General features: G+C 38.5%; 2 protein-coding genes and 1 long non-coding RNA gene across 3 annotated transcripts in view; all 3 read left to right on the top strand.

Annotated features, from left to right (window-relative positions):
- The first annotated feature begins 650 nt into the window (after positions 1–650).
- On the top strand, positions 651–3704 carry LOC135937148 (alpha-amylase 1-like). The gene is made up of 6 exons (XM_065480237.1): positions 651–827; positions 1346–1660; positions 1948–2194; positions 2789–3372; positions 3421–3576; positions 3634–3704. The coding sequence occupies exons 1-6, from the start codon at positions 651–653 to the stop codon at positions 3643–3645; spliced, it is 1491 nt and encodes a 496-aa protein (XP_065336309.1). The 3' UTR covers positions 3646–3704.
- A 3799-nt stretch (positions 3705–7503) lies between these two features.
- Positions 7504–8216, top strand: LOC135937710 (uncharacterized). Its single transcript, XR_010574538.1, has 3 exons — positions 7504–7584; positions 7986–8137; positions 8194–8216. It is a non-coding gene; the product is annotated as an uncharacterized LOC135937710 (long non-coding RNA).
- Positions 8217–22261: 14045 nt separating this feature from the next.
- Positions 22262–24758, top strand: part of mAChR-B (muscarinic acetylcholine receptor) — a 57919-nt gene continuing 55422 nt past the window's right edge. The window contains exon 1 of the mRNA XM_065478759.1: positions 22262–22290. The gene's annotated coding sequence lies outside the window, so the exon portion shown is untranslated. The remainder of the gene's footprint in view (positions 22291–24758) is intronic.

The following is a 24758-nucleotide window of genomic DNA, read 5'->3' on the forward strand; positions in this document are numbered from 1 at the left end:
CTAATTTTAAATACAAAATCAATAACGTCTCTAGTGGAGACGAAATTTTTAGAGAAACAAGAATTTAAAAGGATTTTTTTATTATTTTGTAAGAAAAGTCTGTAATTAGTTCTTATTTAAGTAAAAATTTAACATAGAAAATTAACAATTTTAAATAGCGTACACATACACATCCTTCTAACTTGGGGAAAATCGTATCTATATTCGTACAGGCTTTCACTGTTTCAGGATACTTTTATTGCAGTCAAAACAGATTCATGTCATTTTTTTTACCAAAATCAATCCACAGTTTGAATAAATGAATCGACTTTCAATTAAGTATTTCAAAAGAAACAGTGAATGGGATTTCCCAACTTGAAAAATTCTGGAAATCACTATAAGGTCAAGAAGCTGCTACTTATCTTATACCACTCAAAATCGAGATACGATTAAGCATGTCATATTCAACTACAATTTCTTTAACAATATAAAGATTATTCAACCTCCTTTTGATGATATCATTACACAATGACTTTGCATTCAATTATGCAATATGAACTGCCCACACCTGTGCGATTTTCTAATCTTTGCGAGATCAGAAGAGAACAATTAGTAGCGTGACGTAAATTTCTCTATATAAAGAACCGTGGATTTCAAGGAGGGGTCAGAAGATGAAGATGAAGAGCATTATACTCCTCGCTGTCGTTTTCGCAGCCGTCGACGCGCAATGGAACACCAACATGGTTCCTGGCCGCCACGTGATGGTTCATCTTTTCGAATGGACATGGGCTGACATTGCTGCCGAGTGCGAGAACTTTTTGGCCCCAAAAGGCTTCGGTGGAGTTCAGGTACAATAATGAAGCAGAATGAATTTTAAACTACTGAGGATTTATTTTACTTCATATTTTGAAAAGTAAAAAAGGTTTTTATGGTATTCAGAATTATGGGCGACAATAGAGCATTTCAAATACTTGAAAAAATTAGAAAAAATGTATTTTGGACTTGTACATTATTTTCTTTTAAAATTATTATTTTCATTGTGATTTTCATGACTTTAAATGTTTGTAACATAATATGACTTGTTTGGAGAAATAAAAACGAATTGAATTGAATTGTTAATTGATTAATTTAAAATGACACACTGCATGTGCATGAAATTTGTGATATTTCTAAGTTAAGTTTATGCTGAAGAATGTTGAAATATTTCCAATTTAGAATATGTCTGAAAATTAAAATTTCGTTGAGAGCGTTAAGAAGAAATTCAAGAATACATTACGATTTTCGTAGCTGCATAGTTTGCATGATTTTTATTGAAATTGAACGATGACCGATAACTTCCTCATCTCATTGTGACTATCCTAAACAGATCTCTCCTCCGACCGAAAACGCAGCGAGTTCTCCGCGTCCGTGGTGGGAGCGGTACCAACCAATTTCGTACAATTTCGTGACGCGCTCCGGTGACGAGGCCGCCCTGGCCGACATGATCCAGCGCTGCAACGCGGTAGGCGTCAGGGTGTACGCGGACGTCGTCTTCAACCACATGACAGGACACGGCGCCTTCAACGTCGGAACCGGTGGCAGCACCGCCGAGCCGGACAAATACCTCTACCCGGCGGTGCCCTATGGCCCCAACGACTTCAATGCCGAGTGCACCATCACCAACTACCAAGATCCAGGAAACGTGAGTTTTTGTTTTACTTAATAATTGAATTCAAATCTCAGCTTCAAAATAACTGTTTTCATTTTATTTTGGAGATCGGAATAGGCGAATAAATTAAAAAGAAAAAATACTTGAACTTTCATCCTTGGTATCATTTGAAATTGAAATCACTTCCAAAAAATAATGAGCCAAACGGATACTTAAGTATTTCCCCCCTCTCTTTCCCATTAGCAATTTACATTAATTTGATAATTAATTCAATTTTAACACGACGACGATTTTTTATTATTTATATTGTGCTTTATTAGGTCCGCAACTGTCAACTCGGTTCCTTGCGGGACCTGAATCAGTCCACTGATTACGTCCGCGGCAAAATCATCGACATGCTCAACAGACTGATCGCATTGGGCATTGCCGGCTTCCGCGTCGACGCCGCTAAGCACATGTGGCCTGGCGACCTGGAGATCATCTTTGGCAGCCTGAACGACCTGAATACCGAGCATGGCTTTGCTGCAGGCACCAGACCTTTCATCGCAATGGAAGTCATTGATCTCGGTCGGTTATCTCCTTATTTTAACTAAAAATTACTGGGCGGTCATACACAAGGGCCAAGCTTTTATGACCGTTGAGGGAATTCGCAGAAGAGCTTTACATTTTTTATCCTGACGGCAAACAATAATAATTAAGTTAATAAACGTGTTGACAGAATGAACGTTGCGACTCGCATAGATTCCAAATTCCAGCAGGGGCCAGATGTGCGATAAAATTGGTTCGCACTGCGCAGATCCAAGATGGCGTCTGAATGTGGGAAACAAAAAGCTCTCTTTGGATTGCCGTACGAGTGTCAAGAGTTTGCTTTTACGATCTAAAAGACACAATTGGTACAAGTAACGCAAATTATGTCACAATATTGACGAAAACTTGGTTCTTTTCGCGCATTTTCACGTGACCGTTTTTTCGCGCCATACTCCACCGGACGCCATATCTGCGCGTCGCACGAATCTGGCCCCCGCTGCCAAATTCTATAGTTCCTCGTGTATCTTATTGTTTATGAAAGTTGGTCTGGCAATTTGAACAATGCCTCGGGATTTTTTCTGTTTTGTTAATAGTCCAATTTAATGACTAAATCTACACTTTTGGCACTTTAAGGAGGAGAAGCGGTCGGCAACAAGGATTACTTGCACTTGGGCCGCATAACAGAGTTCAAACTGAGCGCAGAAATCGGCAAAGCGTTCCGCGGCAAGACGCAGCTCAAGTGGCTGTCCAACTGGGGTGAGGGCTGGGGCTTCATGGCGTCAGACAGCGCGCTGGCGTTCGTGGACAACCACGACAACCAGCGGGGCCACGGAGCCGGCGGCGCCGACATCCTCACGCACAAGGACTCGAAGTTGTACAAGATGGCGACAGCGTTCAACCTGGCGCACCCGTACGGCGCGTCGCGCGTCATGTCCAGCTACTTCTTCGACAACACAGACGCCGGCCCGCCGCAGAATGCTGACGGCAGCACCATCAGCCCAGGTTTCAGCACCGACGGCACCTGCACCAACGGCTGGGCTTGCGAGCACCGCTGGCGCCAGGTGTTCAACATGGTCGAGTTCAGGAACGTGGTCGCAGGCACCACCATAAACGGATGGTGGGACAACGGCAACAACCAGATCGCCTTCTGCCGCGGCGGCAGAGGCTTCGTCGCCTTCAACAACGAGTATGGTGTCGACCTCAACGCCAACCTGCAGGTATAAATTATATTTTTTTATGAATTTTTTTTCCTGATATTCGTGCAGACCTGTCTCCCGGCTGGCACCTACTGCGACGTCATTTCCGGATCCAAGGAGGGTGGTGCTTGCACTGGAAAGACGGTGACCATCGGAGGCGATGGAGTGGCCAACATCGTCATCAACAACGACGAGGTCGACGGAGTTCTGGCCATCCACGAAAACGTAATTATTTTTTCAATTCTAGATTTCTAAAAATTTCTAATCCTAATTTAATTTTAGTCGAGGCTGTAATCATCTGGAGAACCTTGCATTTTGATTTTTTGCTGTAGCAAAATAAATGATATCAAAACCAGAATTAGCAAGACTTCTTCCACCTTCCTTGAGACATTATTCAACTACGCAGATGAGAGGAGGAGCAGAAAAAAATGTAACTAACGCAATGCCTTCCCCAACAAAGCAAACATGCGGCGGCATCTGTATTTGTCTGCGTTCCGAGGAGCCCATAGGGCCTTTAAAAATTCGCCGAGTCGGCAATTGGCCTGAGGGCAACGTGTGCAGGATTCCGTAGCAGAGATTAGGCCGGGGCAGATCTTGCTCAATAAAATATGCGTGGCATTGACTTGGCCCGCGGTCGGGCTGCATGTGTATAATTATTTAGAGTGAGCAATGGTTGCGGCGGCAGCGGCTATGTGTATTAGAACCGGCTGCGGCCCTCGGGGGGCAAATATGAAGCAAGTGTACTATATACTCGTGTACGCTCGCCGCCATATCCTTACCCCGCAAGCACCGAACCCTCTCTTGCCGGGCCAAACCGCATAATGCATAATTGCTCGCGTCAATCTGAAAAAATTGTTCTTTTCCATAGTCAAAGAAGAAAATTAACAGGTAATTTTGCAAGTTCTTAAAATAAAACTTAAATATAGTTTCTCTGCAATCTCTGAAAAATATAGATGGGAGCTAGGCAAGTAAAAATATAAGACGTATGCGTTTTTGAACAAGCCTAATCAGCAAAACTTATGACAATAATCAGCGCAGCAGGAAGTTATTATTCGTCTGTCTGTCAGAAGCCCATTTTTATATACTATTCAAATAATTGTAGCCCGTCCAAAGTACAAATATATAATTTCTTATTGTGTTCGATTTTCATCCATATTGTAACCAAACAGATAAAGAATGGAAAATGTGCCACAGACGTGGCTCTTGAATAATGTGTCTTGATGAGTAAAGCCAAAACTTGCTGGAACGAATGATTAAAAAAAGGAAATTGCAACGCAACAAAAGAGCAATTTGTAAAAACTTGGTAGAAATAATATTTATGTATAATATAAGTTTAGTTTTTTCAGGTTTTTGAATTATTTTTATATGAAGATAATAAAGAATAAATTTTAATTGTTTTGTTTTTTATTGAAGTTTTACAATAATAAAATAGTTTTAAAATTAAAAATTTCATTTTATTTAAATTAAAGTTAAAAAGGGATACATTTGTTATAAATATTATGGGCATATTACAGCGGGGTATAGAGCCACAAAATGTAATATCTAATGTCTTTCTCGACGCGTAAAGTTAAGAATTATGCACAAAAGATGATTAAACTCTTGTAAATGATAAGGCAAAAAGTCATACCTTTTCGTCCAACCAATTTGTAACGGTGTCCTGTATAATATTATGTTATTTTATATCTGAAAATTTTATTCGAAGGATTCAAAGTTAAAAATCAATAATAAACCACCGATGGCAAAAAAATGTGTTTTTAGACATTTTTTTCATTTTTTATTTCTATTGAAACTTTAGGTTTGTCTAGATTTTATTAAAAATTAAAGGATTTTTTCACAACAAACTCTAAAAAATCATGAAAAAATGTATTGATTTTCCGAACATAGCCAGCAATCATCTTGAACCGTAAAATAATAATTTTATTTTCAGTTCAAGCACCCTGACAAGAACAGATTTTTTGGGTCTTGAACGTGCAGATACTCACCTACCGAAAAAATATTGTTTTTCATTAAATTTACAGAGAAGGAATAACTTTCATAATTTATCCTGTCTGGATTGTATTAGATCATTTTATTTAAATATTTTTTTTTTATAAATTTTGCGTTTAAATAACCTTCTGTGTAAAACGTTTTGTCCATCTTTGTCGATTTTATTTCGGCAGTGGTGACGGCTTGCAGTGGCGTGTCTGTAAAAGAACTCGACGTGGTGGGCGAGGGGGCACAAACAAACCTGTTGTGTGCGAAGAGAGAGAGCGGGCTTGCGGCCGCGCTGCGAGAGGGTCTTGGCCTGTGTGCTGTGCGAGAGAGTGGAGCGAGCGAGAATTCGAGGGGAGGCGGCGCATGCATCATGCATAGATTGCAGGCGCTGCGCTAAAAGAATCAGGGTGCTTCCCATCAGGCAACGACAATATTGACTCTGCTCACAAAACAGGCCACGCGCATGAAATAGCAGGCAGTGCTCTGGCGCTCCTTTAAATCGTTCCCCGAAATAGCCTGCTGAAAAATTCATCGTCGGCAAACGACGAGTGCTTTATTATTTTGCCTGACTCGCGCCGCTCGCGCACCGCACATTATTGCGTCTCCATCCGCGTCCGTGATTTCGCCGACGGTAATTCGCCGGGTGCCTTATCATTTATAATAGATCGGCCGCCTTTAGTCGGTTCACTGCAGCAAATATGCACGCGGCGCACGATTGTTGCCTGCCGCCGATGCGAGACACAAAGCTGCCTTTTCTCCGGGCCGGCACACTGCCCGAGAGCGAACGAGACGAGAAAAGCAGTGCGGAAACTTTTCCTTTTGAGTCGCGCGCGTGCTGCGAATTGTATATCCGCGAGTAAGCAAGTAATCCCGGCCAGTCTGTTTCCAATTCGCTCTCATCAAAGAGTTCGCAGACGCGCGCACTGCGATTTATACATGCAGCAGCAGCAGCGGCAGCAGCAAAGCCTCTCAAAGATCTCAAAGAGACCCGGAAAATCAGCTCACAGACATGCGACACAACTTTTGTTTGATTTCGTGTTGTTCACCTTATTCTTGAGACTTTGCAATCTCGCCATCTAGTTTCCTCCTTCCACTTTGCAAACGATTTTGCCAACAAGCCAGTCAATTTGAAACATAAAAGAAGAAGGTATTAAATTTTGCATTTTAAGACCAGCCATGTCTCTGGTGCGAGTATATAAATAACAGACTTGAAACGAGTGTGGATCATGGAATTTATATTTTAATGCGATTAAAACCCTAGTAACAATAATTTATTTTGCTTAAAAATCAACTGTCTTTTTACTCTATTTGCTCAATTTTTCATGTAGCGAGTTGTAGATCGGTTCTTTCAGGCTGGACAGGCTCGGAAGCATAGAATTTATTAATTAGAATATTTATCAATAAGAAGAAATTAGGAATGAAACAATGCAACCAAAGGTTAACAGTGTCAGGAGTTTACTTGACGATATCACGATAAAAAATATTGGCATGAAACCACCCCTCATACAGAGAGGACGCGATATCGGCAGAATCTGATGAGAATTCTGATAGAATTTTCAAAAACAGTTTCTTTTTCAATTGATCTTACTTTTTATAGGTTCCATTTAGATAGAGTAAACGTGCCATAGTAAATCAAACACACAGAAATAAAACTCAACGAGACAAATAAGGCATAAAGGTATTTTCAGGAAAATGACTATAAGCTAAAGCAGCTTGAAGCCAGAATTTAAAATTCAAACCAGAATTAGCCCGGAATTTACATGCTGCAAGTGTGCACCAATGAAATTTTGCCGTGCTTGTGTAGGATTTCATGAGCTTCATATTGGTCCAGCAAGTCCAGCAACTCAGAAAATTATGAGGGGCCGAACATGCTCCTGCAAAAGTAGAAGGCCAAAAGGTTCAAGTTAAAATCTCAACAGGAACTAGATTGAACTCTTGTTTTACTAGAATGTTGAAATACTAAAATACTAGGCAATCAACCACTTAATTGACCTCCGACCTCGGTTCTCATTACCTCATCTTACTTTAAACTTATAGAAAAATTTGGTTTCAGTTAAAATTTTCGAGTCACAAAAAATCTTACAAAATTTCTCGCGTGGAATTGCTCAAAAACAGATGCAGAACTAACGATTATGTAGAATTCGAGAAATTATTGGAATTGCAATCGCATGCAAGGCTTCAAGCTGCCGACTTGAATACCAGAGTCTAGATCAGTGTTGGATTGTTGCGCGCCACAGATACATTACTCACTTCCAGCAGGTGAGTACTTATCACTCCAAGGCTAGGTTTAATCAATATTCGAACATGCTGTACTTATTTATATTGCACTCCTTCAATACCTATTTCGAAAGCGCTTGATCCGAAATTTTGGTGCAAGTGCAAAGACAATTCGTGAATTTTGCTTTCCTTCGATTAAATAAGGTGAAATAATAAAATAATTCAAAGGTTTTGAAGTTTAAAAAGAATGACTCACCTTTCAAAAATGGATGGAATTGTAGGCACGTGAGTTTTGCATCAAGACATATTGATGTATGATGTAGGGAGGTTAGGTAATGATAATATATACCTCTGGAATTCATTTTGTATTCGCATCTGTCTTGTCAGACAGATAATAACGGTTGGTTTGCACGGAAAAATAAAGAAAATGTTTATTGTTATAGGCACTTTAAAATGGATGACGAGGAGAAACTGGAAATGACCTATAGAAGGTTAAATAACATTCGATTGGGAAATACCAGCTTGCTGAAACTCTCAATGACGCAAGCCGTTCAAAATATCTGTTCCTACGATGAAGGAGATCTGGAAAAACTAGGTAGTTATAATGAAATAGCCAAAACGATTAAATCAATTGGAGACTGATTTGATTAGTTAAATCCACCGAGAAGCTGAAGGCTTCGACCGAATTTCCAAAGCGATCAGTGACACCTCTTCTTGAAAATATGTTTCATAGTTTTATGAAACTAAAGTCGACTCCACGACAAAAGCACTCGGAGAATGATTTTGAAAAACGCTTGAGAGTACTTACATATTTGCTAAGCTTACCCTTAAATGTGAATGACATCGAGATAGGAGATGGTCTGATGTCATTCAGCCCCGATTCTTCAAAGGCGAGAAATTGTATAAAGGTAAGTGAACGTTTTGATATCGAAATTTATAGCTTAAATGCGATTGTTTTTAAAAGGTTGCTAAGATGATTTTGAAGTGTTCATTCGCCGAAAAAATACGGTCATTGAAAATTGACGTGACTCTGCCACCTCGTAACTATAAATCAATTCCTATTGAGGAATTGGTGGATGCAATCTGCAATCTGGGAAAGCTGAAAAAGCTAGAGATATACTCATTCATGTTCATATATTCACATGTGAAGAGAATTTGCAACAAGCTCCGTGATTTGACAAGCCTTTATATTAAGTTTGAAGACGAAGGATTTCCGGATTTCAATGACATCGATGACGTGAAAAGCACCTTTTCTCGTTTGAAATGTTTTAGGTTTCCCACGACTGGAATATCGAATGAACGCTATCGGCAGTTAAAACTCTTCTGTATTCGTCATTTGCCAAAGCTCGAAATCATTAATAGTGCATCGAGTTACGCTACTTTACCTTATGAAAAAGAGGATCTCCCTTTGGAGCCATCAGCTTTGGAGGCGATGCGCATTAATTCGCCTAGGCCACCTGATCTACACACTCTGTTTCCTTCCGCACGTTTTCTTAAGGTATAAAATACCATTGGATTGTTTGTAGTCAATTGCTAATAATATTTATGTACTTTTAGATTGAATGGTTAGGCCGCCGTAAAGTAGATAAAAACACCTTGCCACGTTTTACCAATATTCAAGTCCTTTATTTTCGCAACACGACCTCAAAGAATGTCATACTAGGTCTGCTGGAGGTTTATGGAGGAAATATGACCAGGCTATACATTCAGTCTCGCTCGTACACCCACATGACTTTAGATCTTATTACAATTTTAAGATACTGCCCTAATTTGGAAAAACTTTGCTTGTCGGAAACAATGATTGAAGACCCTGTGCTAATTTACAATTTTGCCAAGTTGAGACAAATCCATTTCCATTATGAAAAGTAAGATGCAGAAGAGATTTTTTATTGCAATTTAATTTATCTAGCTAATATTTGTGAAATTTTTAGTTTTCCTCCTGCCAAAGTCGACTTCCTTGCAAGCATTCTGGCGGCACCAGAACTAGAATATGTCAACATATTCTTGCCGCATAAATGTTTAGACGCCTACGACCTGAAAGATCTCGCATCTCTCATTTCAAGAAATGAGATCCTTAATAATCTGGTTCATTTCAAATTTGGGATACGTTTCTACTCAAAAGAGATTGGTAACAACGACCAAATCATGAAAGCATTCAGTAATGTCATCAAAGCAGCGTCTGCGTATCTCCCGAAACTGACGAATCTCCAACTTATTTATCATTTTAGGAATAATGATATCGTAGATTACTGCGAGAAATTCATAAAAAGCAATTTTGATGCTGAGGCTACGATAACAGACCCTGGGACATTAGTATCTGAATGGTTGCATGATCCAAAATTGAACCTGTTCTTGGAAGCGTACAATCCACGAAGCAGCTACAAAAAAATTTACGAATGTCCGTCTTCAATTCTCAGTCTCTTTGTTTATACTGGAGGAAATATTTTCAGTACAGAACTCTGATTAGAGATGTCTTAATGTAGTGCTTTAGTGTAATTTTTCATTCACACTCCAATTCATTAAGCGTTTTTAATTCACTGCCAGAACCTTGACATTTAACAATTTCAGTAACGCGTTTTCTCCACTCTCGGCATTCTTTAGAGCCAATAATCACTAGCAACCATGTTTATACCCTGATTCCGAGCGATTGTGTTGGAGCAAATTAAGAATAAAAATTAATAATGGCTCCTACAATAGTATAATACAGGATCGGTACAGCTAAGGGACGCCGCAAGCCAAAAACTGCCCAGAAGGAAATTTTTCAATCGTTCCCTGGGATCAAATCGTGTAAAAATATCGCCAAAAACGAAAATTTCAACACAAAGCCTAGCTGATCAACGCTTTTTGGTGCGAAATGAAGTGTCCAGCAGTTTATATCACCCTTTGGCCCATTAGAGAATTAAGACAAGAATAAACCAAAATCCACCTCTTTGCGCGTTTTTTTTATCTCAAAAACGGATTCTTTAATTTTTTGCTGAATATTGTATTAAATATTGCCCTAAGTGCTGCATGCCGGTTATTAATCTTCAAAATCCACTAAAAAAAGGAAATCAAATCATTAGCTGAGATCAGAATTTTAGTATTCATTATAATATCTTTTAATTATAGCGTTTTTTAATTCTGTAAAGGGGTGTACTGCACACCCCGTTTCAATTTTCTTAAATATACCGAGGATACAAGTTTTTTTGCTTAATTCGCTTTTGCTATTAATACGCCGTAGATTATATAATTCATTTGCATTACATTCCCGCTTTTTACTCAATGGTAAGGCAATAAAACGCGTACAAATGCAATCAAAAGGCAATTCTTTCCCACGGCAATATGTCTAACACGGCGTAGCAAGCTCGTTTGCATGCGACGATTCCATAAAGTACACGAAGCAATCGCCGATACGGGCTCGAATTGATGTCGAATGTGTTAATTCAGTCCGGCTCAGCGCACACAGGTGCATGCAACACGGCGCGAGCGGGTCGTTCTGCGGCGGCCTTGCGGGGCACGCGAGATCAATTTTTGCCGCATGTCGGACTCGAGAACAAACGCCCCGGCACGACACACACACGCTAATTTGAATTTGATCGCGAAAGGGCTTGCATGCGGAGCTATGCAGACAGAGGACAAAACGGCTGTCGACGTAAACATCTATTTATTTGTCTCATTGTGTGTTTATTGGCTTGCAAAAAGCACAATTCTTGAAATAGCTAATTTTTTAAGTGTTTTTTTTTTAAAGAAAAATTAATTTTTAGTATTATTGGAAATGAATTTGTATAACTCTTAAAAATAAAAATACCTATAGCATTTCACTGGTCGTAGCACATTTGCCACATTTTCGTGGTGTTTTTTTTAACCCTTAATTTTAGCATCAGATCTGCGATTAAACCAGTATACCTTATTTTAAAAAAAGAAAATTCTGTTCAAAAGTTAAAATTAATTTAAAACACGCAGACAACCATTTAAAATGAACTTATTCCATCGACAACGTCAAACTTCATATAAATCATATTTATTTTATTTTATTTTATTTTATGGAAAATCAGTCGTTTGTAAAACTCTCTCAGCTCTCATTCCAGCCAGGATTGCAGCACAAACACCATCCATAAACTCAATTCACACACAGAGAGTGCGTTTGCCCAGGAAGCGGCGGTGAATGCAAATTGCGGGCAGCGCAGAACTAAGCTCTTGGCGAGGCGCCTTTTTAAATTTAATTCTCGCTCGGCCGCAGTCCAATTTCATTAAAAACTGCTGGTCTGGGTTAATTTGCATTTTGCACACTCGTTCACATGCGACGCACGCTAAACTTCTCAGCAGCAGCAGCAGCAGCAGCAGCCGCATACTCGAGGCCAGCTGTGCGTAAAAAATTTCAGACGCGTATTTGATATCGCACGCTTATGATCAGCCTAATTGGTAGCAAACATTTATTTCCAACTTTTTATTTGTGGGAAAATATTCAACAAATTGTATTTTCCCGGGATGTAGGCGTGTATATACAATAAAAATTTGTTAATTATTATTATTTATTATATTAGACACCAACGGTGTACAACACAGAGTACATTATATAACGATATTATTTAACTGCAATTTCTTATATTTAGCAGCTTGAAATAAGGTAGTTGTATTATTTTTACAATTGAGGAAATGATACATGTCTATACCGCTTTCATCGCAGAATTGGCAAACACAATTAGCAGAAACATCTAGATGGAAACGTTTGTCTTTACATAACAGAAAATGATAACCATGGAAAGAGTATCTCGTAAAAACACTTCGATCTTTACAATAGGGTAGCCACCAGTTCTTGTTTATCATAGCTGGGGTACTGTAAAAATTAGGGTGAATATTTTGTTTTTTATGCATCATATTATCCAAGAATTTAATATAAACAGGTGTGTCTGGCAGGAAGAATTTTGTCTTTAAGTCATTTACAAAATAATCAGTCTCAACTAGATCATATGCAAATCTTGATTTCATTCTCTTATCGACACATAAGGCTTTCTTAAAAAATCTAGACTTAGCACATTCAAGATTATTTAAGTCTTTTAAAGTCAAGTATTTCCAGACAGCTTCAATACCATATGAGGCAACAGGAGAAATAGCTAAATCAAATAATTTTTTGGCTGTAACAATAGAACTTTTTGACAAATTTTTAATTTTGCCTGTAGCAAATATTGAGGCTTTAACTCTCTTATCAATATGTTTATCAATAAAAATTTATTAAGGAATTTAAAAGTAATAAAATAAAATATGGAGTTTCCTTCTAGTCAGATTCAGATGAATAGCCTTTAATTATTCTCTAAGGACTAACCAATTTTGTCATTTGCATCAATATCAGCCGTTTCCAGTTCTTTCACGGTAGGAAATTCGGAAATCTGTCATATTTGACCAAACGTGAACCGAGAACTGGTCGGATAGTAAAACTCTGTGAAATTGCGTGAATTTTATCAGTGTTTCTAACTATAATTTTTTGTATAACAGTCAGTATCATAATAAAGATAAAATAAAAGATACGCGAAAAAATATTTTTAAGTTTTAAACATTAATAAGACGTATTAGTTTAATTCACAGCACAAATTTAAAAATTATTTCATTTTTTTCACTGAAGGTAACAGTTTGATAATAATTGTTGACATTTTCCCAAATCAACTATTAACCTTAAAAAGAACTGTCATAAAATTTCCCAAGTTTGTCTGTATAATTGCATTCTTTCACTTCCAAAAAAGAATAAAATAATATAAAAATTGTGCCCTGCAGAAAAATTTCAGCAACGCAGTTCATATTTTCCACCCTTTTTTTGTTTGTAAAAATCATTATGCAAAACTAATACACATTTATTTATTGTATAATGGCTGGCAAGCAAAGAGCGAAATTCCACTGCGTAAAAGCGCGCATTACAATTTGCATAATTTCGTGCGCGCGTGTCCCCGAGGAACCGTAGACTTCAACGCAAACATCCCGAATTGCACTCGGGTGTGCCGTGCTGTGCGTGTGTATTACGCACAACGTACACCCGAGAGCGGTGCAGGGGTGCGGCCAGATTAGGGCGAAAATTGGAACCGGCGGCCGCGGTTTATCTCACGCAATTCGGCGAGCGAAATCATTAGCGGCAAGCGGCAATTACGTTTGTGTCGTGGCCCTGCCAAAAACACACCTGCGACTCGCGCGAGAGAGAGAGAGAGAGATCCGAGAAGGACAAACTTTTGGGTGTGTTGCGCGAGGAAAGAAAAATATGGCTATTAAATTGGCCGTGCCGCTGCCACCAGCGCGGATTAGTCTGGAATAGAAGGACGCAGCCGTGCGTGGATTATTCGCAATTAAAAAAAGCGAAACTGCCGGAGCGAACACTCGGCCGGTGGAGCATTTTGTCAAGAACAGCAGACGTTTGCGTCAAATGAATTTCATGCTCGCGACGCTGCTCTAATTGCCAATTGGCTTGTTCGTACTTCATTTCTCTTATTTCCTTCCGCTCGCGCGGACTCGGCATTTCCTCTTCCGCAAGGAATCGCAAAAAAAGTTGTAAAAAGCTATTTAATTAAAAGCGGCGCGAGCGATAAACTTTTACATTCGATGCGAGACATATTATCAAGTTGCTCCATCGCGCACAGAAAATTTGTATAGTAATGCAGAGCCACTTGGGAAAGTTGGAATGAATTTACTTTTTCCTCCACCTCTTGCCCTACTCTCAAACTACAATATTTCCTTTTGCAACTGATCCCAATAAGTTAAAAACTACAAAGACTAAAAGCTGAGAGAATTTACAAGCTTTCAAACTTTTAGTCACGGCAGATCAAATCGTAGTCGGCGGATTGCATTACGAGAAATATAAAATCTACGGAATTTTTTAATGTAAATAATAATTAGATATTAAAAGTATTCAGCAAACAGAGTTAGGACTTTGTTTTTAGATGGAGTTTGCTGAATTTAGCTTAACTGCTGATGAGTTAAATATTTAAAAACGTCAAAATGTGCCTTAATACCGTTTAAAACTATTCATTTTTATCTCACTAAAAAGGTAAAAAATGCTCTATACAAATTTAATATTTTGTATACACGATAACGATGTAATTCGATTAAAACCATTTCTTTTGGTCTTTTTCTTTCAGCGTCATCGTGGTTCTTCAATCGATCTTCAATAAAAAAACTAGACTTAACAATTTTCATGTCTAAAAAATGCAACGAAACCAAACCGACTTTCGTACGTAAAGAAATAATAATTTATCGACTAAAAAACTGGTCAAAAATAGTGTTTGCCAAATTATTTACCATGAAAATCAAATTGTGAAATAATTTATATATAATTGCGCACTTTTTCCCGGTCTTTTGGCAGATTTATACGGTTTAAGACAATTTCAAACTGTTTCAAGTTTAAATGGCTTTCAATCGCATGAATTATGCTCATTATACCATCACAAAGCTCGGAGAAAAATGGGCAATCACCTTATTCGAAGTCCTATTTTTTTACCAAAATAATTATCAGAATTTTAAGATTATTTAAAGGATACTTTAAACCATTGCCACCTTCAGAGCTAAGGGAAAACAAGTCAATCGAATTAATTTCTAAATCTGTTATTATTTATAAATATTGTTTTAGCAATTCTTCTGGTTCTGTTTGGCAACTTGTTCTCTCTGCATGTGCTAACATTTTTTTATTTTTAATAAAATTTCCTGGTGTGTCTCAGTGTACGTCAGAAAAAAAACAATAAACAAGCGTGAAGGCGGGATCAGGAAAGTTCCACACGGTTTTCCGAGACAAATTGCTGTGGAATGGCGTGTACGTGCTGTGCGCACGAGTAAATCCGCGAGTGACCTGCAGCCGAGTGAATATTAGAGAGCGCGCGGCGTCTGGCGTTTTTCTCACCTCTGCGGGCCGCGCGCGCTGCTGCACCAGAGATATTTTTGAACTGACAGCCGGGTCGGTGTGCCGGAATACAGCACGTATATATATAATATTTATGCTCGGGTGCGGTGCCGCTCGTATATTTACATTTCTGCTTTTCTCCTGCGGTTTCGGACGAATCGAATAAATACGCTTTTTCCTTTGGCTGCGCCGCGGCCGCTTTGTTTGCCTTTGCATCTAAGTTAAGGCGATTAGAGAGGCGAAAAAGTGGATGAAACAAAAGTGGCGGCTACAATCGAGTGAATAAATAATGGCAATCTCGTTTGAATCTCCAATTACATCCGCGCGTCCCCCAAGGATTTCCCCCGCGCGCACCAGCCGACCAGATTGCCGAATCGCTGCCTACGCGGCCGAAGCGCGAGATTCGAGTCCCCCAAGGGACGCCTGGCGCGGCCATCGATCTCGCCAGGGTCGCTCCACAACCTCCTCCCACCAATGAACGTCTATAAAAAGGACTCTTCATTAATCCATACCCAAACAGGCCAGGTTTTTATTGCGAGTGTATGATCAATTTCATTTTTATATCAATGATTTTGTTAGAAACTTGAGTGTTCGAAGCCGCCAACAGATGGCGCAACCATAGACTTTGTTAAAAATTTAATTTTAAGGCGATTCCGCTGTGATTTCAGACTCAATCTAGCTACTGTGCGTTCTTCACTTAATATGCTTTCTTTTGAAGTGCTGAAAACCAAAATTGGTTTAGCCAATCCCCGTAGAATCGTGAAAAAATATTTTTTGAAATATAAAATCTTTTCCAACGTTTCTACGGCGAATGGCTGGACTGGTTTTGGTTTTCAGCCCGTCAAAAGAAAGTATTATAAGTGAAGAACCCACAGTGGCTGGATGGAGTCTGAAATCGCAGCGGAAAAGCCTTAAAATTAAATTTATTACGAAAGTATACGGTGGCGCCATCTGTTGGCGGCTTCGAACACTAAGGGTTTATACAACTGGTGAATAATCTGTAAATTTATTTCAATTTTATTTTTTTCCATGAGTTTATCTCGATTAGTTTTAATTTTGAACAAAAATAATTATATAAATTTGGTAAAAATTCATAGTGTCCTGAAAGAGATGGGTCTAATTGCAAAGAATCCGGCCACCTTCAAAAGGAAAAAGCTTGATTAAAAATTTGAGTTTTAATGACAGAAACATTTAATTATTAACACGTAGCTATGTTAGATTCTCAATTTATTTTACGTGCAAGGTATAATGAAACTTTTCAACTTCCTATTCAGTCAGTTTTTCAAAGATATAAACTTACACTTTTAAATGGATGTATAAGATGAACATGCATTTGGAAAAATTTTACAACTTTATTAAAGCATGAATTTTAATGGCTTGTAATATATTATTTAAGCTTTCTTTTACTTATAGCAAGATGGGCAAGAGAGTTTAAATCAAAACAAAAATGTGAAAAAATTGATTTTTTAGAGTAAATGTTTATGTATTAAATGTGCTATGTAAATACTACAATATTTGTCAATTTAATTTATTATTTAATTAAAATTAAATATTCTTAAATATAGTTTGCGTTGAAAGGTACATAATTTGATTTTGCACCAAGATTTAAATAATTTAACTAAAATTATTTAAGAATCTAAAAACAGTTGTCACACAAGTTTAGTGTGCAATAAAACCATTCTCACTTTATAAAATAACTCACAAAAATGACTGTCAAAATCAAAAGATAATCTATGCAGATCAGCGGCTTGATTATTTAGGAGGGTTAAATATAGTTCGTGAACTTCCCCCGCCATGCGCTGCAGCATCCGGGATATTTGATATCCGAACGGGCGGCCCGTGAAATCCGCATTTGCCTTTTCGCCACTTGTAAAATTGGAGCAAGCCATCCATCTCGATCGGCCGTCACGACTCGTGCAAAAGTACGAGCTTGCGGTTGCCCGGCCCGTTTGCACTCGGCGGCCGCAGAAATTATTAGCTGCCGCTACCCCTCGCTGGTCGGACGCGCGCGGAAAGCAAACGTGTGCGCGTGAAAGGGAGACGTCCACTCCATGTGCAACTGCAACTTTTCCTTTCCACTCACGGCTAGAGCAGAGCAAAATGCGACCATTTAATCTGATTCAATTACTTGCATGAATTCATTCAGAGAGTAATTCACTTTTTCCTTTTTTTTCACGCTGCGAACATCATTTATGAGCATGAAATCACGTTTGAATCTAAATAAATCTGTTGCAAAAATTATTGAATAATTTTGCAGAATGTGTATTTGTCTTGAAATTAATAAAATTTATTAAAATAGAGGTGAAAAAATGTGCATGTTTTAAGGGTTGCATTGCTTATACCACCCGGTTTTTTACCCCTGGTTTTTAAAGGTTTTTACCTCTCGAATTTTGCAAATTTCTTGCGCAAGAAATACAAGAAATAAATTGATTCCATTTTTCCCCTATGAAAATCTAAAATTTGCTGTCGGAAGTGGTCAGAATTTCCTCTGCTGTGCATATTTTTTCTATTAAATTGCTATTTGCTGCCTCTCTTTCTCCACAAATTTCTATAAAAATTGTTTAAGTCATGAGCTAATTATTAGAAAATAATTTAAAACTGAGGTGAAAACATAACCTGAAAGAAATTGATAAAAAATGAAAAAAAACCGGTTTGAACACTGCACTGCATATTTTTAAATGCGTGTTGTTTGCAACCCTGCATGTTTTGGGTTTAAGATCACCTGTTAGTGAAAAATTTAAAGGCATTTAATACCTGACCATGAATGCCGTTTCTTTAAAGAAAATTAGGCAAGGGATTTTAAAGAAATCATCCCTTATCCTCATTTTATTTGAATTTATAAAATAATTTCTTTAATCTTTCTTGAAGTGTAATTGGCAAAATATTAAATTCAAGCCAGAATTTCGTACCAGAAGTTTTCATTAAAGCACGTAAAATATTTGTGAACAATTTTACGTCACATTATTTTTAAAACAAATATTTGCTCCAAATAAGATTCTGGATTTTATTCTAGCTCTTTCAGGTTTATGCATTTTTGCTCGCGAGTTTTATGTGGTGTGTGCGAAATGTAGTAAACGACATTTCTTTTACTAGTTTTCCAGTTGAATGGATATTGCAAAGTGTTAAACTCGCATTAGGTGCCACATCGACAGATGCTGCAAAAAGGCCAATCAATAGACACGTCTGCTGTCCTTAAAAAGGCATTTTGCCTAATTTGCAGGGCGCGTTGTTGAATAAGAATTGCGAAAAGGCAATTTCACCTCGCGACTCGTCTGCAAACGAGTGCCACGCGCAGACATTTTCTCTCCTTGGCGTGCAATAATAATAAAAGCGGCAAAACGAAACGAAAGAAAAGGAGAAAGCTGAGTGTTCGGGCCCATTCTCGCAGTCGATTTTAGAATAAGCTGCTTATTTGCTTGCATTTGACTCGTGCTTGCTGCCAAAGCGCTTCGTTTGGATTAATTACTCCGTATTCTGACATTTTCCATTGTGTCCTCTCTCCAAACTTCTGTTAAGAAGCGTCTGGCAGTTTTTTGCCGTTTATCTCTTCGTGTCCCAATAGCATCTCGCAAATTATTTAGTGTTAAATCAGAATCGGCTTCCAAATTGACAGCCGCTCTTATTTCCACGTGGAAGAGCAAATTTCGCAAAATTTGCTTCATAATTGAGGAAAATTTTGGAAACTTTAATAGCTTGTGCGAAAAGCAAGTTGATCAAATTCTCGCGAAAGAAGCAGCACGTTTAATTTGGGATAATTACGTGTCGCCAGCTACGCTCTATAAATAATTAATCCAATCCATATTCGTCATTAGCTTGGGCTGCGTCACGGCCAATTAGCACCTCCATTATTTTTCGCTCGATCGGCTGTCTGCGAACTAAAGCGCGTACATTCTCGCCACGCGCGCACAAATGAATTTTTCCAGCAGCCTTTTTGCAGCCGGCGAATTCACCTGTTGTTGCGGTCGGCGCGGGAGAGTGCGAGAGTATGCCGGTGCGAAAAATCACGTGCTCGTGATTGATTAATGAGCTCATTTGCGTGATGCGATAATCTTGTTCGCGCGCACCGCTTTGTTTCCGGCCCCAATCCGTCCCCTCGGGGCTGCTAAAGGCCGGGGATCTTTTATTTTCGCCTCCAACTGGGCTTCGTACCAATTTGCAGATTTTTTGTACGATTTCGCTCCTTCCGTTTTTTGTTTCTTTCACCGTCAATTAGATAAATTAATATCGGCTCCTTTTGTTTTGCGGAGGCAATCGTTGGCTTCGTCGCAATCATTTTCCTGGAGAAGGCGAAGCGTGTTCAAATGTCATTTTTTGCCAGTCTCCACCTGTATTGATTTTGCAACGTTATGTTCCTTCCTTGATTTAGGAAGCCTGTTATTCTGTTAAATTTTTTAGCTTCCAGCTTCAATCATAGTTATTGCTTAATTTATATTTATGTGCTAATTTCAATCATACTAAATTTTTAGACCATTCTGACTATTTCCACCAGTTTTTATATCTTTTGTTCTGATCACGGAATACTTTAAATGTGTCTCTACATATTTAAATTTTGATGCCCATTTTACTAACTTTTCTAATATTTAATTATAAAAAGGATCTTAGCGTTGTGGTGAAAAATGCAGACAGGAAATAAATTAACACAATAATTCTACTCTTTGTGGACGGAAAGTGAATAATTAATCCGCAAGTTTCTACGTAAAGAAGACTCACAATTTCGGCTCCTCAAGGCCCCATTAGCAGTATTTTACTTATAAGACAAAATCCATAAACACGTACAGCGCTTGTTTAGCTGGATAGGATTCTTTATCTTCGGCAGTTGAAGTCTTTTTGCTGCACGAATTACTAAATATAAGCACATTAAAGAGAGGATGAAATCACGGGTTTTCTCCACCACTTTACCTTACAAAAAATAAAAAATTCCGTATTTTACACTAAGCAATTTCGAAGTTAAAAATTTTGCTTCTATTAATAGCTTTATATAATGAGGGACTTTTAAGAGGATTCATGTTGCAAAAGTTCTTGGAAAATCCTCGTTGCCTGAGCATCAACTAATCCTTATAAGGATTCAGGTAAAGCCAAAATCGACCTACGCAGCACTGTATTTATTCAAAAAAAAAAAAATTCTTACGCTACATCTGATTTTATTTCACAAAAAATCGAGTTTCCCGAAAAAAGGACATGGACGTGGATTTATTTCGACGGGAAAAATCGAAATCTGGCAAGAAAATTGAAGATGATAAGGACGTAAATTTTAATTGCAACAGGGTCTCATTTTATTACTGCGCATTGTAAAACAAAAACCATTAAACCTACTTCTTATCCTATTTCAATGCACTATTAATTAAGTAACATCTCTTGGGTTTCTTTTTGTAATCGCAATTCTTTTTTTTTCCTCTGCTTTTATTTGCAAAACACGTCTACGCAGTAAAGGTATCATATTATACTCTGCTAAACTGTAATGCTCAGTCAAAGCATTCCCCGCTTTTCTGCCGACAAGAAGTTGTTTGCGAGCAAAGGAGCACACTTAACTTGCGCTATATCATAGTTCATAGTTGACCGAGCGCGCGCGCACTCGACATGAGCGATTTTCCTCGAGCTGGAAAATTAGCTTCTCTGCCGATTGCGATTGCTTTTTGGCCTCATTTCGCCGCCCAGGGGCAAAGATATCTCTCTCAGGTTCTCGGGCGCAGCCGGCAGGCAGGGTAATTGCGTGTTTACAGCCCTTCATTCACAAATGCAGCCAACCAAAAACGCACTCGCGCTCTCTTTATTTCACGGGCACAAATAAAGAAGGAGAAATAAGTAAGAAATCAATTGCGCGCGCCTCAGGAATAGAGCGCACGAACCACGTCCAATAGTGCACAAAAAATGTCAATTACCTAAATGGAACTCGGTGAGGCCGGGCGTGATTGATATTTTCTGAATTGGATCGGAATTTTAATCTATTTTCTGATTCTGATTGAACAAAATGTCTTTTTTTTAGATGCATTTACATTTTGACAAACTTTCCTAGCTTTTATGTCATTTTAAATAAATATATAGCACCCTTAAAGCCCTACAGATCGTCAGGGGAGGTCAAGACGAGTCTAGCGGTGTTCAGTTTTTGCAATGCCGATGGTTAACACCCGAGATTTGGAGTTAACAAAATCGAAAAAGTCTCCTTTTTTGTTTTGAAGTAGAATTTCTCGAAAGCAAAAACCTTTGAACGGTAAATTATTTCTGTTTTTCAACGATGAGCAGTGTGAGGAATCGTTCCTTCTCACACGCTGCAGAGAAAAATAAAATTCCTCGCCCTCTCGTCTTCTTTTTTATTTACTTGTTCATACAAATGTTTACCAAACACTGTGCAGGCCGAGATAAAAATTATCTCACGATCGCAAGCGCTTGATAAGGTTGTAGATGCTAATCAAATATTACACAAGGGGGAAAAAGCGAAAAAAGCTGTACCTACCAGGATTATTGCATTAACGAGAACCAATTATATGGCAGAGAGTGTAATTGCGGCGAGCGCGCGCCTTGAAATTCCGCTGAAACACGAAATTTTTGGTTCGCGGGACATGCGAGCGGAAAATCTGTTGGCCACGCCGCGTGTCCGAGCCCAATAAAACAAACACACACACTAATAGAACGATAAAAAATAAAGCAAGTCTTTATATTATATTCGAGTGCACTGGGCGCAAAATAATAAAAAAAACGCAAAGAGTCGTAAAGCAGTGCAGAGTAAGTGGCCAGGCATCTGCGACCGGCCGCCCCCGGGGGCGGCCAGGCGCGCGGCGGCCGCGCGTCGACGCCCCCGGGAGGCGGCGGGGGCGCAGGCGCGGGTCGGGGGTGGTCGAGGGCAGCGGCTCGAGGCCTCCTCAGTCTCGGCCGGCCCTCTGAGCGGCGCAAATGAGCAGGTGAGTGCAGAGTACACCCCCCACATTGGAAAAAAATCTGAATTCATATTTCCTCTGACTTATTTCGAGTTTGCAGCGAAGTTAAAAAGGGGTTTGAGACCTCAATTTTTTTTTGCATCAATGGAGAGGTGATTTTCGTAATTTTTAAACACGAACAAAGTGCGGCAGAAGTTGCGCTTGGCGGCGGTAATGACATAGTACTATATTTCACCAACTTTTAACTTTACCGGTGGGCAAAAGTTTGCGTTGCGATAGAATGCACGCGGCACATGAAAAACCTTCTGCTCTTGGAAATAAACCTAATTCACAAAATGAAATTATTTTCATTGCTTTTTTAGCATAATATATAAATGTTTATTTTAGCGCAGCTAATTGAATTCTAATTTTAATTAAAACATCCTTTTTGTAATTTATTCCATTGAATAAATTTCAAATTTTAATTGTCAGAATCATTTCAACTGATAATAAAATATGTTTCTCGGCTCTTTTCATAATTTATAATTAAATCATTATAAGTTAATTGAAATGTATAACATGTTTGGTTTGGTACTCATCAGAAAATAATAATGAAAGTCTAAAAAATGAATAAATATATAGCAAAAGTAAAATAGTTATATTTTTCAATTTATACTTATGAACAACGCTTGTAGAGTAAATCAACACTCCAGAAACTAGAGCAAAAGCCTCAAATCTGTCGCGAGGAGGGTGTTCGTTGGGAAGAGGGTGGTCTCGGGGGTTGCAGAGCACCCTCACCCACCCCGGGAGAGCGCGATATCCAGTTTAATTAACGGTAATTGGCAGAGAGGGAGATGTGCATTTAATCAACAACTTGTGGATCGCCACTTGGCGTCCCATTTTCGCCGACGTCTCATCAATTCGACTGCGCATATTTTGCGTCGATGCCTGATTGCAGCCACTCGTCATTTTAATACCTCGCGTGGCTAATTGATCAAGCGCTGAAACACATTCCGGGTCTGCTTTTCTAACAGTCTATTTGGGTTTGTTCGGTGGAAACTACTCTCGACACTCTATTAAATCGCTGATAGTCGGATTTATTCATTTTGTTGGTAGCCAAATGGACAGGATAAGCGTTGATGTAAATGTTAAAATGATTAAGCTACACAAAATTTTACAGCAGAGGCGTGCGCTTTGCTTCTAAAACTATATTTCCTTTTTAATAAGGCTGTTTTTCGAATGTAAACAGGGTTCACCGCAAGTATGCAATGCGCTAAAATGGACCTCTGCTATCATGTGCAAAAAAAAACAGCTGAAACTCCAACCAAATTTGGTTTTTCCCGTATTTTCCGAGTGTTTCCGAAAAAAAACTCGAAAATACCATATTTTGCGCCGAACAAAAAAAAAGGAATATGAAAAATGAAGTCAAATTTTAATAAATAAAATATTTTAGGTGAAATCAGATTATATAATTTAATAATTTGGTTAATTCAACTGTACATTTAGATCCAGCTATGTAAAATGCACGTATTCTTTTGAAAAAAGCGTGTAATTGTAGAAAACCCCGCAAAAAAATAGTTTTTAATTTAATTTGACTTTTTAAGCAAAGTTTTGATATTTATTTAGTTTAAATTTTGTTTAAACTTCAATTTTTAGGTACAAAAAATATTTATTATACATTAATTTTATTTGTATTTTTTCAATCAATTTAGTTTTTTTATTTTGGAGACGGAATTTGCTGTAATTGCGTTGATTTTAAAATATATTATACAAGTACAATTGTTTGACATGCATAATGACAAATATGTAAATATATTTGGTTTGATACATGAAGGCTCTGTATTCTTAGTTTCCGAATAAAAATCAAATAACGCTACCAAAAAAACCATTTAATGCGGGAAGGGAAAATAACAGAAGACAAGTTTCCCAGATTTTCCTCTCACCGCACAAGCTGAAGAATTCGGCGTTGTTTCGCGTTGGTAAATTACAGATACATTGTCTTCAAATGGATTCTTATTAGCAACTGGAAGTTGCTGAAATATTCATAAAGGTGCCGTTCATGCAAATTTGCAGGCGGCCGAAAAGTTTCTTCAGATGAATTTAATTATCAAAGTTTGCCACCCTATTATTGCTGCGCGTTCCAACAAATTCAAGTAGAAATAAGAACTATAGCAAGTTTGCCCAGCGGAAATCCTGTCTGCGAGCGCGCACACACACACATTCACACTCGCACAGTTGACGGGGGACGAGGGATAATATTTGCCTAGCCAAAGTTGTCTCGAAAGTGTACGCACAGTCTCAGAGAAAGCAGCTTGTTGCTGTTGACAAGATTAATTTGCGCAAAGTCCGCGTTTAGGTCTGGTTAGTTGAAGCCTGGCAGTTGCATTATATTATATTCCATCTGGTGGTGCAATTGCAGCTGAATCGGCTCGAGGCAAAACCACCCTCGGGCGGCGAACAAAAGGAAAGCGCGCGGAAAGCTGGGAAATAAATTAAATGCACTTTTGCGGTTT

This window comes from Cloeon dipterum, chromosome 2, assembly GCF_949628265.1.
Source record: "Cloeon dipterum chromosome 2, ieCloDipt1.1, whole genome shotgun sequence".
Classification (NCBI taxonomy): domain Eukaryota; kingdom Metazoa; phylum Arthropoda; class Insecta; order Ephemeroptera; family Baetidae; genus Cloeon; species Cloeon dipterum.

What these genes read in the sequence shown, in the direction of transcription:
- LOC135937148 (XM_065480237.1), top strand. Translation starts at nt 651, where the DNA reads ATGAAGATGAAGAGCATTATACTCCTCGCTGTCGTTTTCGCAGCCGTC. An exon ending in ACTACCAAGATCCAGGAAAC is followed by an intron (nt 1,661 to 1,947) that starts GTGAGTTTTTGT and finishes GTGCTTTATTAG; the next exon opens with GTCCGCAACTGTCAACTCGG. An exon ending in ACCTCAACGCCAACCTGCAG is followed by an intron (nt 3,373 to 3,420) that starts GTATAAATTATA and finishes ATATTCGTGCAG; the next exon opens with ACCTGTCTCCCGGCTGGCAC.